Below are 14357 nucleotides of genomic sequence, written 5' to 3'. Positions count from 1 at the left end.
GCCCACCCTGTGTGGAGTTTGCATGTTCTCCCAGTGCCTGCCTGGGTTATCTCCAGGCACCCTGGTTTCCTCCCACATCCCAAAAACATGTAACATTAAGTGGATACTCTAAATTGCCCGGAGGTGTGATTCTGAACGCGGCTGTTTGTCTGTATGTTCCCCGCGATTGGCTGGCAGCCAGTTCAAGGTGTACCCTGTCTCCTACTTTTTTAGCAAGGGTCATGGGTGTACTGGAGCCTATCCCAGCTATCTTTGGGCGATAGGCGGGATACACCCTGAAATGGTCTTCAAACAATCACTGGGCACATAGAAAATTTATTTATTTTTTTTAAAAAAATTCAAGACATCATTAATAAAGTCAAAGAATGTTTTTAAATAAACATCATAGCAATTGAGAAAGGAAACATCATTTTTGGAACCCTCAAGGCCATTGAGTCTTCAAAAAAAGCTAACATACATGATACAGACAATTTGGAATCATCAGTAAACCTAATGTGACAAAAGAAATCAACGCCTCTTTAAATAATAAAAGAATAACCTTTGCTCTAAGTTGTATTGCTTTTAGTGAGCTTTTAATTATGGCATCGTTGGTGTTTGTTTGATTGTTGTGGCAGGCATACGCGTTAGACAGCACTGTGGAGTGTGAATTCCTGCGCACGGCATGCATGTGCAAGGCAGTGATATGCTGTCGTGTTACGCCACTGCAGAAAGCGCAGGTAGTAGAGCTGGTCAAGATGCACAAGCATGCCGTCACACTGGCCATTGGCGACGGCGCCAATGACGTGAGCATGATCAAAGGTAATGTCAATCTTAGTTTAATATTATTTTCTTTAAAATGACTTTTTTTTATTGAGTGAGGGTTTCTTATTTTTGTGATTTTTTTAAAAAACTTAGTTTTTTTTCTCTCCCGATTCTATTTTTAGAATCGCTTTTAGCAACATTAAAACCTTGTAATGGACAATAGTAGTACTAATTTGGTATCTACTGTATGTGTCCCTCCAGTGGCGCACATAGGCGTGGGCATCTCGGGCCAGGAGGGCATGCAGGCGGTGCTGTCCAGCGACTACTCCTTTGCCCAGTTCCGCTTCCTGCAGCGTCTCCTGCTGGTGCACGGCCGCTGGTCCTACCTGCGCATGTGCAAGTTTCTTCGGTACTTCTTCTACAAGAACTTCACCTTCACTTTTGTCCACTTCTGGTACGCCTTCTTCTGCGGCTTCTCCGCACAGGTGAGCCCATGGCCAACGGATTGTGCTTCACAAGTCATCCAACAGGGTGATGGCTCTATCTATTCAACCAAGTGTTAGCAGTGATGAAAGTCCTCTGGATTTTCCCGGAATTCCGGATTTTTAAATTTTCACAAAAATAGCTCCGGAAAATTGAGGGAAAATTGCCTAAAATTAATCCGGATATTACTTGACAACATTGAACAAACATGCGTTTGAGTTCGTTGTTTTGTAACAGTAACGCCCCTCCTCTCGCATTCTCTCAAGACGTCGCTTATTTTGTGTGGTCTTGACATTAATTTACGTGTTTATTTCATCAACGTTATTAGCCAACCAAGCCTGGGTATTCATCCGGAAACAGAAAATCCAAGTTAACCGTATTGAGCATGTACAGAGCATGTACGAAAGCGCATGTTCAGAACTGCTTCACGCACTGCGAGCGCATTTATATTCAAAGTCATCAACATCATGAGCCATGTCAAAGGAAATTCAGTTACACCAGGGGTCCTCATTGCGTAGATCGCGAGGCAGTGTAACGGCATAAAAAAAAAACAAAAAAACAGACTATCACCACCACCTAGTTGCTTGATTCAGGTGTGGCCAATACCTCGAGCGCATCCACATCAAGGCGCGCAGGCCGGCCTCCTATTTACGGCAGTTCCGTGGTGCTTCTGGGCTTGGCCCTTGGGGAACATCTCCCCAATTTTTTTTTTTTTTTTTTTTGGGTCAGGACTTAGAAATTTTACTTTAAATTTTTGTCTGAATTTTGTTCACAGATATCGCCAGAATGCACCACAGCCATCCATTTTTTTCCAAAATTTCCCGGGGATTCCCCTCATACTCACATTTGTATTTTAAGGAATTTTCATGAACGTCCACTTTCATCTCTATGTTAGGCGTGGAAGGTTTTAATCTTTTTATCCCTGGAACCTGATTGTTTTCTTTAAGGACAGTGTTTCCATTACCCCACTTTCATCTTGAAATCATCTTACTCCATATTTAACTTGGGGGCTGTCCATTTCTTGTGATCATCATTGAGACAGTTATACACCATTGGAATTCAGCTTTGTTTGATTGTACTGATTTGATTAGGAAAGCCACACACTTGTGAGCTTAGGATCTTACAGTTCCCAGTGCATGACAGAAGCCTCTCAGTGTTAAACACATGAAAGCTCACATGGAGTTTGCTGAAAGAAAAAAAACATGATTCCAGGATGGCGAGAAATGAGATTCTCTGATCTGATGAGACCAAGATAGAACCTTTTGTCCTTAATTTTAAAAGTACATGTAAAATTTCTGATTTGTTTGGTTTATCTTTTTTACTTTTACATTTCAAGTGTATTCTTTAGCTTTTTAAGTACAGTACTTGACATTGGAAATTCTGTTTAAAGTTTTCTCATTTTAACATTTTTAGCGTACAGTAAATATGCTGACTTTTTCCTTGTTTTTTTATTTTTATTTTCATTTACTTGTTTTTATTTTTACTGGCAGTGTTAATTTATTATTAGTTTTTATTGTAATTAAATCTTATTGTCTTAGATTTAATATCTTAAAAATGAAAATGTCTTGCCGCTTTTCTCCTTCCAGACGGTGTATGATGAATGGTTTATAACACTGTACAACCTGGTTTACACAGCACTACCTGTGCTGGGAATGAGCCTCTTTGATCAGGTATGCATTTTATTAATTGCCTGGTTGTTTTGTTTAATTGTTTAATTTGTGCCCTTACCATTCCATTCAATTACATTATGTCTTGAATGTCCCTGACTGAGATGGTTTTTCAGGGATGATGTGCCAAATTATTTTAATATGTCACCCTCCTTTCTCCTATTTCTGTGCATTAAATTCCCCAAACATGACCATAACATGGAAAGGTAAAGCATTATTACTCATGACAGTTGTATCTCAATTCATCTTTTTAATTGAAAGGAATAGAAGGGTTTTTAATCCTTTCCGGCTTACTAAGAGATAAAAACAAAAATGTTTGTAACGTGTGTTTTAATGAGAAAAATAACGCACTAAGTTCTTTTACTTCAAAAAGACAATTAAAAAGTTTCTGAAGCCTAATGAGACAAGCTAAAAGGAAAAGTGCATCATATTCTGCTCCTTGTGCTATTTGTGCCTTAGCCACCAGGGGGCTGTATAATACAATGACATACTGTACAGTTCATTTCGATTTTCAAAGTAGAAGTCTGGCACAGCTAAGATCAACTGCTGTAATATTTTTTTTTTTTTTTTCAAAAAGATTAAAAATTACATTCCTGTGTGTATTTTTGTACTCTCCATATTCATTCCTTACTCCCATTTGTGTTCCAATGATGTCTACAGGTTTATAACTACTGGAATATGAATGCTAGTTTCGTTAGCCCCTCTGTGGCAATTCTCATGATGTGCATTATAATTACAGCATTTTAAAGTTATGCTTTGCACAAATGCACAATGCATTTTTAGTTTTACAGTAAACTTCAACTAGAAGTGACAAAAATATTGAAGCAGGCACTTCACAATCTGCTGTTTGTCGGTTGTCTTGATGTAAGGCTTTTAACTCAAATTCTTGCTCGCAACTCAGGACAAAAATATGCCAAAGGACATCTCATATTAAGAAAAATGTACAAGTCGCCTCACTCAAAAGTAGAGTAATCAAATAAAAGGGCCCATATTGGTTTTGTTGTACGAGTGTCAAGAAAAGGCTCCTCTGACACATATCTCTATTTGAATCAGTTTTGGATCCACTTTGTCCGTATTCAATTAAGACTGCACCCATTCATCTGATTGGTTGCCTCCGTGTAGAAGACCCAGCCCTCACTACTTGTAAAAGCACATGTTTGTTTATATGACAGTGCTTGATTGGAAATGACCGCTAGGTTAGATCTTCGCTAGTGATCTAGATAAGGGAGAGGAATGCAAATGACCTGACCGAAGGCCTCTCTGAAAAAAAGCGTCTGTAACTGAGGAATGTGAGGATGATTTCAATTCATAATGTCACATGTCCACTGAGGCACCAGAGAGGCCATAAAACATCTTAAATACTAGGATAAAGTTGCTTTGGTAAAATATGGTACCTTCAAATTGTGCTCTACTTGGTGGTTAAAGGACGTGAATGATGCGTGGAGCTTCCAACACCCCCAGCTGTACGTACCAGGCCAGCTCAACCTGTACTTCAGCAAGACGGCCTTCTTCAAGTGTGCCTTGCACAGCTGCTACAGTTCCCTGGTGCTCTTCTTCATCCCATACGCTGCAGTCAGCCAGGCGGCGCGTTATGACGGCAGGGACGTGGCTGACTATCAGTCCTTCGCTGTCCTCACGCAGACCTGCTTGTTGTTTGCCGTCACCATCCAGGTATTCTCCTGAGGCTTTGACCTTCTTTGTTGTGATGATTATGCTTCTTACCTCGTGTGTGTGTGTGTGTGTGTGTGTGTGTGTGTGTGTGTGTGTGTGTGTGTGTGTGCGTGTAGCTGGGTTTGGAGATGTCTTACTGGACAGCAGTCAACATCATCTTTGTTGTGGGGAGCCTGGTCATGTACTTTCTTGTCACCTTCACCATGTACAGTAATGGCCTGTTCCTTGTGGTGCCCTCAGCCTTCTCCTTCATAGGTATGCCGCAAATGGTGTGTGTGTGTGTGTGTGTATTGGGAACTGCTAGAAAGCAGAACAAATTACATCAGAAATCAAGTTGTTTATAAGAATTTGAAATCACAATCACAAGAAAAAGTATTGAATTCGCCAACTGGTATTTTATTTAATACTTTGTACTCAAGCCTTTTTTTTGCATTGACTACTTCAAGACACCACCTGTATAGAGAAACTAGTTGCATGGTGTGATTTTTGGCCCATTCCGCAAAGCAATCTTGAAGGTTCTGTGGGCTTCTTTTACAGACCTTGACTGTCAGTTCTTTCCATGATTGGACTCAAGTCAGGTGATTGGCTTGGCCTTTCGATCATCTTAATTTTTCTTTGAAACCATTTGAGTTTCCTTGGCAATGTCTTTTGGATCATTATCCTGCTTAAATGTCCACCGTTGTTGGTTTTCATCATCCTCGTAGATGTCAGTAGACTTTAGTCAAGTATGTTTCTGTACATTTGCCCATTCATCCTTCCTTTGATCATGTGAAGTTTACCAGTACCATTTGTTGAAAACCACCCCCATACCATCATGTTCCCGTTTCCGAACTTCACTATTGGAATGGTGTTGTTAGGCTGATGTGGAGTGCAATTTCTAATCCAATTTGTGTGTATTTTGGCATCCAAATACATTCAATTTATCCCTCATCCGACCAGATTAGCTATATTCTGTCAGTATTTAACTGGCTTGTTCAAATACTGTTCGGCAAACTTGGTTGGGACTTGCGTAATGAGCGTGCATCGAGGCCGTGGTGCCGGAGTACATCACTCAACGTGTTCCTTGTGACAACATCCATCCATCCATTTTCTGTACTGCTTACCCTCACGAGGGTCTTGGAGCCTATCCCATCTATATTTGGGCAAGAGGGTACACCCTAAACTGGTTGGTAATCGCAAGGCACGTACAAACAAACAACCATTCACACTCACTTTTAACACTTAGGACAATTTAGAGCCTGCAGTTAACCTAACATGCATGTTTTTGGGATGTGAGTGGAAACTGGAGTACTCGGAGAAAACCCATGCAGGCAAGGGGAAAACCAAACTCCACATAGTCAGAGCTGGGATTTGAATCCGGGTCCTCAGAACTGTGAGGCAGATGTGCTAATCAGTCCTCAACTTGCTGCCCCTTGTGACAAGAGTACATGCTAATGCCAGGTAGAGGATTTTTGAAGATCTCCACAGGTGGTCCTTGACTCTTAGACAGCTCTTCTGATTATTCTTTCCACTCTTCTGTCAGCAATGCTGTGAGGAGCACGTGATTGAGGCACATTTATGGTGGTATAATTGGCTTTCTAATTATTGTGTGTATTATGGCCACAGCAATGTTCATCCATCCATCCATTCTCCAAGCCACTTATCCTTACAAGGGTCACGAGGGAGCCGGAGCCTATCCCAGCCAGCTTCAGGCGAAAGGCAGACTACACCCTGAACTGGTCGCCATTTAGCCGCAGGGCAGATATTGACACCATCACTGAGGGGGAATTGATCCCACGCTGCCTACACTAAAGTCAGGCATGTGTACCACTACACCATGTTCAAAGGAACCATTCAAAATCTTAGATATGCACCTGTATCCAATGCCCTCGATTTATGTTTTGCCATAATTACATAATGATAGTTTTGGAGGTGTCTTCTCTAACCCATCATCAGATATCTTAAGTCACACCTGGGCAATGTGACCTTTTTGTAGGCCATCAATTAGAACTGAACCAGCTGATATTCATTTGTACTGACAGAAGGCTAGATTGCGGTTTGATTATTGATATATTTTAGGTGTTTTTTTGGCCTTTCAAACCTTTTTGTGATATAGTTTAGGTGTTGTCTTGGCCATTCATACCTTTTTGCCCATCCCTATCTTTATGTTCAATACTTTTGTGTGATTTCACAATTTAAAGATAACGTAACTACTGAGCTAATATGTTGTTCTTTCTTTGTATGTATGGATTACTCGGGTTGTTACCAACATCTGGTGAAATTTTCAGACCAATAGCACTGTTGGAATTTCATTTATTGAGAAAAATGGTGATGTGTTAAATACTAATTTCATTTGCTGTGTGTGTGTGTATATATATATATATAGTTCAAATTAGATGAAAAATTTGTGTATATGCTATTTTCCAACTTTTACCCCCATATATTTAGGTGCAAATCTATAAATATACTGTAATATACAATGTTACATCATACTATTTTAAAATATTTCCATTCAAATATCATTATGGAACACTTACATTTATGTCTAAATTCATATTTGGGCTTCATGCTCAAAAGGGATTTTCCCATTCAATTTTGGTGAAATTATAAGAATTTATTACAAATAGTATGTATTAATACATAATACTATAAAATACCACAAGTTAATTTTAAAGATTAAAACAATACTACTTATGGGCAAAATTTCAAAAAAACATCATTATCCAAGAACACTTTGAGACTTCATGGAGGTAAAGGATTTTTTTTCCAACAAATATTTTTTTAACAGGCCAAATTTGAACAAACATTTGTTATTGGATGTGTAAAAGAGTACTTCCAACAGTTTTATGTAAAACTATACACAATCAGACTTTTTATAACATTCCACTGTAGTGTTTGAAACATGATTCAAGTTTAAAATGTGAAATTACATTGAAACATGTTGCTGTTGCAATCTGTCCAGGCACAGCGAGGAACTCCCTGAGCCAGCTCAATGTCTGGTTGACCATCATGCTCACCTCCATTTTGTGCATCCTTCCTGTGGTCACCTATCGATTCATGTCAATTGTGCTCCGCCCCACTATCAATGACAAGGTAAAATTATGTACCCGCTAAATTGACTTTAGATGTTATGCATGTAAAGATAAGTTGTGTTGAGCTGGTTGACACGCAACAGTTTCAGTACGTTATTTTTGTTATTCTGTATAAATTGTAACACAAGAAGAAGATTAATGATGTGGCTTAAAACAGACCCACTGATCAAATATCCAGTATTAGTATCCAACTTTGTTTCCAGGTCATGTTCAAGGTCCGTCAGGCCAAATCGTCACCTCCCCCGCCTCCACGCCGCACCAGAATCCGCCGCACCAGCTCTCGGCGTTCCGGCTATGCTTTCTCTCACGCTCAGGGCTACGGCGACCTGGTGACATCGGGCCGCTTCCTACGCCGACCCGCCCCGCCCCGGTCCTCAGCTTTCGTCACCGCAGGACGTGCCGCCGCAGGCTTCAGCCCCATCGGCCGCTCGGCCGGGTACAGTCCCACGGGGCGTGCCCAGAATGTCAAGGCTCAGGAGGTGGAGGCGACCTCGCTGCAAATGTACAGGACCATCAGCGACGCCACTCTTTGACCACTGTGAGCTGAACACCAAAGACATTTAAGACAAAGAAATATCTTCTTTTTTGTGGCAAAGAAAAGAGGATAAAGCGTCTTTATGTTTACAAAATGTTTCCATTCAAGTGCAAATGTTAAAGGTAGGGATGAGGAACCGACACACATACAGGGCATTTTGTCAAGAGTGGTTGTTTTGTGGGGAATCCTCAATCGTGACTGCCATGCTCCGCCTACTAAAGAGTTCTATTTAGTGTCACCCATCTGTCAAGAATAGATGGATGAAATGTGATTGCAAGCGACAGCATCACAAGCACTTTGTATTTGAAAGACTTCCTAGAAAGGCCAAAAGTCCCCTGTAAAGGCGGGTTCAAACTAAAATCACTGACTTCCTTTCTCTTTTCAGGCATGGTTTCTTGAAACTTTTCTGAGGCTTTGCTCATGATAGGCATGTCTGCCAAAGTTCCTGTTGTTACCTAATCTGACAAAATAGCTTTAAAAGAAAAAATCTAAAAATAGCTGATATCACCCTAAAATGGCCACTAGGGTCGTGTGCGCTTGAGACTTTTTTGGGGCGATACTCTTACTGTCACGACCCATCAGAACAGAGGTAGGACCCAAATGCAGGAGGACACGGGAGACCCAGAGGTAATTCGGGAAAAACGTTTATTAGTCAATGGTCGGGGATCGGGCAGGCAGTCAGGAGCAGCAGCGGTAGTTGGGACGTTGGGCGTAGAGAGCAGATCAGCGGGCAGGCAGGAGTCGGTACACAGGAGAACGATCAAAGCAGGCAAAAGTGTAAGGCTTACAGGGTCAGTCGGGGGTACAGGCGGAGGTCGGTACACACGGGGTGACAATCAGGAATACGGGAGTGCTCGAACAGGGCATGAACCTCAACGATCTGGCGGCAGACCAGTCGTCACCGGGTCCTATAAGTACCGGGTGGAATCAGCTGAAACAAGGTGCGGGTGTGTGCCGACTAATTGGCTGGCCACGCCCAGCCTGGGGAGGATGCCAGGAGCATGACAGTTAGCTACAATTTTAAATGTTCCCAAGGGAAACTGGCTTCAGGGGCTGGATTTTCAAAAATATTTTGGTAAGTCAGGTTTGACTATAAAGGATGCCTGAAAAATGTTCAAAATGAACCGAATATGATTGCTTCGTACCAGAATGGCAGATTTTCTTTCTTTGCAGACATTGGTTTCTTGTGACTTTTTTTGGCTACTCAAAAAACTGTAGACCTGCCTTACGGATTCCATGCACCAAGTAAAACTTGAAAGGTTCACCAGCCCTGCTTTTAGGGAAGGACACCAGCAAAACCATGTTCCCTTACAAGCATTTTATACTTTTCTACACGTTTTTATGCACATGCTTATGAAGACGAAGCAAAACTAAGTGCAGGACAGCACTTAGCAGTGATCACTATTTTGATCCCACCAACCTACATTTAAACCAACTTTTACAACCTGTCATCGTAATGGGTTATATCTCATCTATTGTTCAATGGTTGAAATTATTCTTACAAAGAATGTTTTTTCCATCATCTAAAAGGGAATTTTATTGAAAATTAGCGTCACACGTTTAAGGATTTGTAGCTGAAGTGACTGCTTAAAAAAATTGCATTAGGGATGAGCATTTGACAGGAAATAAGTAATATTTTATACTAAAATAAAGTCATGTTATTATGAGGGAAAAGTCAATTTTACCAGAACTAGGTTGTGATATAATTGGAATAAAGTCAGAATTTTGTCAAACAAGTGAGATGTTTTTAAAAACAACTCAATTCACATTTATTTATAGAGCACTTAAAAAAACTACAGTTGTCAAAAATGCTTTACATAATAAAGATTAAACATAAAACACAAAGCAATACTATGCAAAGAAATTGTTAATACTACAAAAATATTCCTCATTTTACCAGATTTACACTACGTTATATCACGTTTATTAAAGTGGATACTACAAAAAAACGTCCAAATTTTATAAGGCATGATTTTACAAAAAATTAAACAGGTGAATGTAGTTTTACAAAAAAGAGGGTTGTTGTAATTTCCCAATTAAAATTGAAATTAAATAAAACTGTACATTTGCAAAAATAACTGACTCAAAACACAAATGAGAATAGAAATTCTAAGTTTACAAAAATTCTCTTGTTTCCGGGCCAGCATTTATTTGGGCAGGATATCTTGCGTTTGAGATTTTCTTTGTCAGGGAACTTGTCAACAGTTACTCAGCAGCACCTGTGCTGCCTGTGTCTTAGAAACGCACGACTCCTATTTGCCCCCATTGCTCCGAGACAGGATTAATCCACACATTAATAATCGATTAATTGATTATGGTGCCAATCTCAACTTGTTTATACAGTGGAATCTCTATATAACGCGCCCTTATAGAATCAAATGTACTGTACTTTTAAGATGGAATAGTATGTCCAAAAATTTATTTAAATGGCCATTGACAAGCTGTTAGTTCCAAAATTGTAACAACAATTGTTTACCGGCACACTATCACAAATGCTGGCAGTGAATGGGATTGACATATTTCTGGGTCATGGATGTACAATATTGCCAGATCCAAATCCAGAACACCTGCCTCCTTTTCGTATGTGGTGGCCAGGTTAAATGTGGCACACTAATGTGGCGGACGAATATTATATCTAGTGTCTTTTATGCAAAGAGGGCTGTGCAGAGAAGCCTGCATGGTGGTGGTTACCTCTGTAGAATTTAAAGCAAGTCCCTTGAGTCTGCAATATACTATTTTTGGTACAGTTTTTTTTTTTTTTTATTGTCAAGCCATTAATCTATGCCAATGGATAAAGAACTCGGAAGCACACTATTTCATTGTGGTTCATGAAAGCTACTTGCCTATGAGTAGTGGAAGTCACCGAGTTCACCATGACTAAGCACATTGTCATGGTTTGAATAAAATGTAAAACTTCTGTCATGCATTTTAAAAATATTTACTGTAAATTTATAATATACAAGGTATTTAAGGTCATGGGGAAAAAATTGTGCTGTTAAGTAATATGGGTGCATATGGTCACCAAGGAATGGGCTTCAATGTAACAGAATCTGCTATAACGGAGAATGGCCCACCCCTTTTAGTCCGTTATATCCAGGTTCCGCGATCCTGGTTAATCAACATGAAGCAACACTGCAAACATACATGTACTGACTACATAACACATTCCTCATAGATCTATCATACAATTTATCCGTGCCTTCGACTCACTATCCACACAGCCGTGGTGATAGTTAGATTTTTATATCTGCATTACTGTGTACTTCATGAGCAATATTTGACCCTTGATGTTTTCTGTTGTATGTCTTTTATACCAAGAACTGCAATAAAATGCTAAATACATGTTGAAAAAGGTGATGTGTTATTTTGTCATCTTTACAAAGTGAAATGTCCCTTTCAAACCATACCATAATCTACAATTAAAGCACGAACTCATATTCAGAGTTCTATAAAATCATAACGTATACTAATATTAGTTTAAACTGTAATAGGTGTACCTAACCAATTGTCCGGTCAGTGTCTTCTCTTCCTGTTGTCTGAGTTTTTGGAAAATGACTGGAGGTGCCTTCGTGGCACACGAAAAACTCGTGAATTCACCATTTTGCCATTAAAATAATCGTTTTGCTGTTGAACATACAACTGGAGGAACATGTCCATCTTTAAAAACGTTAATACTGGTAAATTCGATTATTTTTATGGTCAATCTTAAATTATTCTCGTTTTGCTTAGGCTCGCTACTACGGAGTTATTAATTTCCCCACCAGTATTTGAACGCAACGCTGGTCGCCGACTGCCTTTTGCATTGTGAACGTTGATTTCCTCCCACGGCCCAGTCGTCCACGGCGACGTTTTGTCGTCCTCCGGGAGCCGACGACCGACAGCCGGAACAGGCTCTAGGTGAAAGCCCCACGAACCGTCGCCTGGACTCGGCTCCGGGGTAAGACATTCCGTCCCATCCTCCGTTCCCACCACTCCTGTCTTTAAAAAAAAAAAAAAAAATCATTTTTTTTTTTTTTTTAACTCGAAGTGCACCTGATAGCGTCGTGTCCGGCCAACCGAGAGCTACGCCCGTCCATTTTGGGGTTAAATTTAAGAAAAAAATCGAGGTTAAATTAGTACTTTAGGGCATTATTTCATTAAAATGCATTAAGCGAACTGCTGTGGGGGAAATAGAGGGGGGAGTAGATAGGGAGCACCGCAGCTCAGGTCTCCCATGGCTACTGCAAGCTGAAGCGGGGTGTGTACCAGACGTAGCCGATCATGTGTTGCCTTTTTCGGCCATATATCAGCAGTCACCACCTTACGACCCACCCCATAAAAACGTTTTTTTTTAAGAGACTTGTTTTTGTTGAGAGTCGTGACGTTCATGACAGGAACCGCTATATTTGATTTACGCCCGTCGTTCCTATCCAGACTCGAGGATGGGGAAAGCGGTAGCCGGCGACGAGAGTGCGCTGAGCGGCGTGCAGCTGTGACGAGCCCCCGCTCTTCCTCTCTCCCCTCCAGGAAACATCCAACGCTCCTCCAAGTGCACACGCAACATGACAATTTTCAAGCAGGAGAATGTCGAGGAGTTTTATGAGATCGGAGAAGAACTGGGCAGGTGAGTCACACTTTCACTTAAAATCATTACACCTGTTCCTCCTACGAAAGGCCATGCTAAATGTTTGGGAAAAAAATGTGATGCGATAATGGAAAAATGATGTATACCGCGGTGCCTTGAGTGTGGTCAATTAGTTAAGTAACTTCACTCGTAACTAAAGAATAAACGTATGTCAAATCATCTCTCCCCATTGAAATAAATAGAATTTGGTCATTCCAAAAATCAGCAGCTAAAATGTTTATAATGATTTTTCACGATTATAAAATTACCATACATGATTCTACTACATATAAACATACTTTTGTTGCTCACTTTAATAGGATGTAAAGAATCAAAGTTTCTGAAACTTCTGGTGTGTGGCTTGAATGCCAGGGAGAATTATAATTCTTTTAATATAGACCCAATGAAAAGACCTCCACATTTCAGTAAACTGCAGTAATATTAAAAGGTGTATTCCACAGGAGGAACAAAGAATATCAAACCACTGAACTACTTCTCACTCCCATTGTTGCCATGCCATTAACAGTTAGATTTTTGGAAACCTCTGGTTTACAAGTGCAGTACAGTGCATGCTCGCAAAGTAAAATCAAACGGTTCAAGTTTGCTGAGCAAAAATTTAATCAAGGCCTGACATATTTTGTCAAAAACGACAAAACATTTTGGAGTCTGACATTGTCGTGGAACAATTTAGCCCTACAATAGCTCTATGATGCCAAGATGAAAAGTCTAGCATGTTTGTCCTTTTTTTTTAAAAAAAAAATGTAACTTGAGTTAAATTATTATTTTGGGTAAATAAGATTCATATGACAAATCTCTGACAGCTAAGGGCCGAAATTAACACTCTCTAATGAACGAAATTATCCTTTTGGCAAATGAATCTCAAGAATGCTACTCTGTTTTACCCATGTACACAAATATACATGCGCAAATCATAGTGCAGTAAATTGTGTCCTGCAGCCAATAATATTGGAGCAGGGTGTGAACTGGCACGAAAGTGTGTGGGATCCCTTTTAATGCTGAACTTGGTTATTAGCCATATGATATGCTGAACTCGGTTATTAGCCGTATGCGTATTTCTTGCTTTGGGAACGATAGACTGATGACACTTTTAAGGTTTACAATATTACTTGCCATGATGTGCATTTCGCGAACGGGCGGAGTTGCTGCCCTCATTGAGATTTTCAGAATATCATTAACTTGAATGAAAAGTAGGATGAAGTGGAAAAGGGAATCATTAACCTTTATAAGGCGTTGTCAAATGAAGATACTCCCAGATTCCAGAAACTCTCCTCTTTCTTGACGGCACTATTGCGTCCACAAACCAACACAAAGTGAAAATATGGATCCAGAAATAGCACACAACAGTTGGATTCTCCTTGTCTGTTTAGCCTGAAAGCAGATGTGTTGATTGCTGATCAACATGTTTTGACACTATCGCGTGACCAATCCAGTAGCTGTGTTGGGCACGGGTCTTCTTGTATGCGACTGACACGGGACTTTCGCCTAATGAGCTTGACGCATATGCCGATGCACCGGATTTGCTGGACCCATCACTTGTCCTTATTTTTCTGCATGTACCGGTATTT

General features: G+C 40.3%; 2 protein-coding genes across 6 annotated transcripts in view; both read left to right on the top strand.

Annotated features, from left to right (window-relative positions):
- atp8b5a (ATPase phospholipid transporting 8B5a) overlaps window positions 1-10786 on the top strand; it is a 34906-nt gene extending 24120 nt beyond the window's left edge. For all 4 annotated transcript variants that reach the window (XM_061816211.1, XM_061816210.1, XM_061816213.1 and 1 more), the window contains 7 exons: window positions 615-798; window positions 1003-1226; window positions 2811-2894; window positions 4317-4562; window positions 4679-4817; window positions 7504-7634; window positions 7837-10786. In XM_061816211.1, the coding sequence (XP_061672195.1) occupies window positions 615-798; window positions 1003-1226; window positions 2811-2894; window positions 4317-4562; window positions 4679-4817; window positions 7504-7634; window positions 7837-8166 (1338 nt within the window). In that variant the 3' untranslated portion in view covers window positions 8167-10786. The remainder of the gene's footprint in view (window positions 1-614; window positions 799-1002; window positions 1227-2810; window positions 2895-4316; window positions 4563-4678; window positions 4818-7503; window positions 7635-7836) is intronic.
- Window positions 10787-11932: 1146 nt separating this feature from the next.
- The window catches only part of dapk1 (death-associated protein kinase 1), a 49224-nt gene continuing 46799 nt past the window's right edge, over window positions 11933-14357 (top strand). The window contains exons 1-2 of one of the 2 annotated variants that reach the window (XM_061816209.1): window positions 11933-12105; window positions 12675-12771. In XM_061816209.1, the coding sequence (XP_061672193.1) occupies window positions 12710-12771 (62 nt within the window). In that variant the 5' untranslated portion in view covers window positions 11933-12105; window positions 12675-12709. Of the gene's footprint in view, window positions 12106-12581; window positions 12772-14357 lie in introns of both variants that reach the window. The other variant, XM_061816208.1, reaches the window with a different exon arrangement.

Source organism: Syngnathoides biaculeatus, chromosome 4, assembly GCF_019802595.1.
Source record: "Syngnathoides biaculeatus isolate LvHL_M chromosome 4, ASM1980259v1, whole genome shotgun sequence".
NCBI lineage: Eukaryota > Metazoa > Chordata > Actinopteri > Syngnathiformes > Syngnathidae > Syngnathoides > Syngnathoides biaculeatus.
This window is presented reverse-complemented; position numbering and strand designations above follow the sequence as displayed.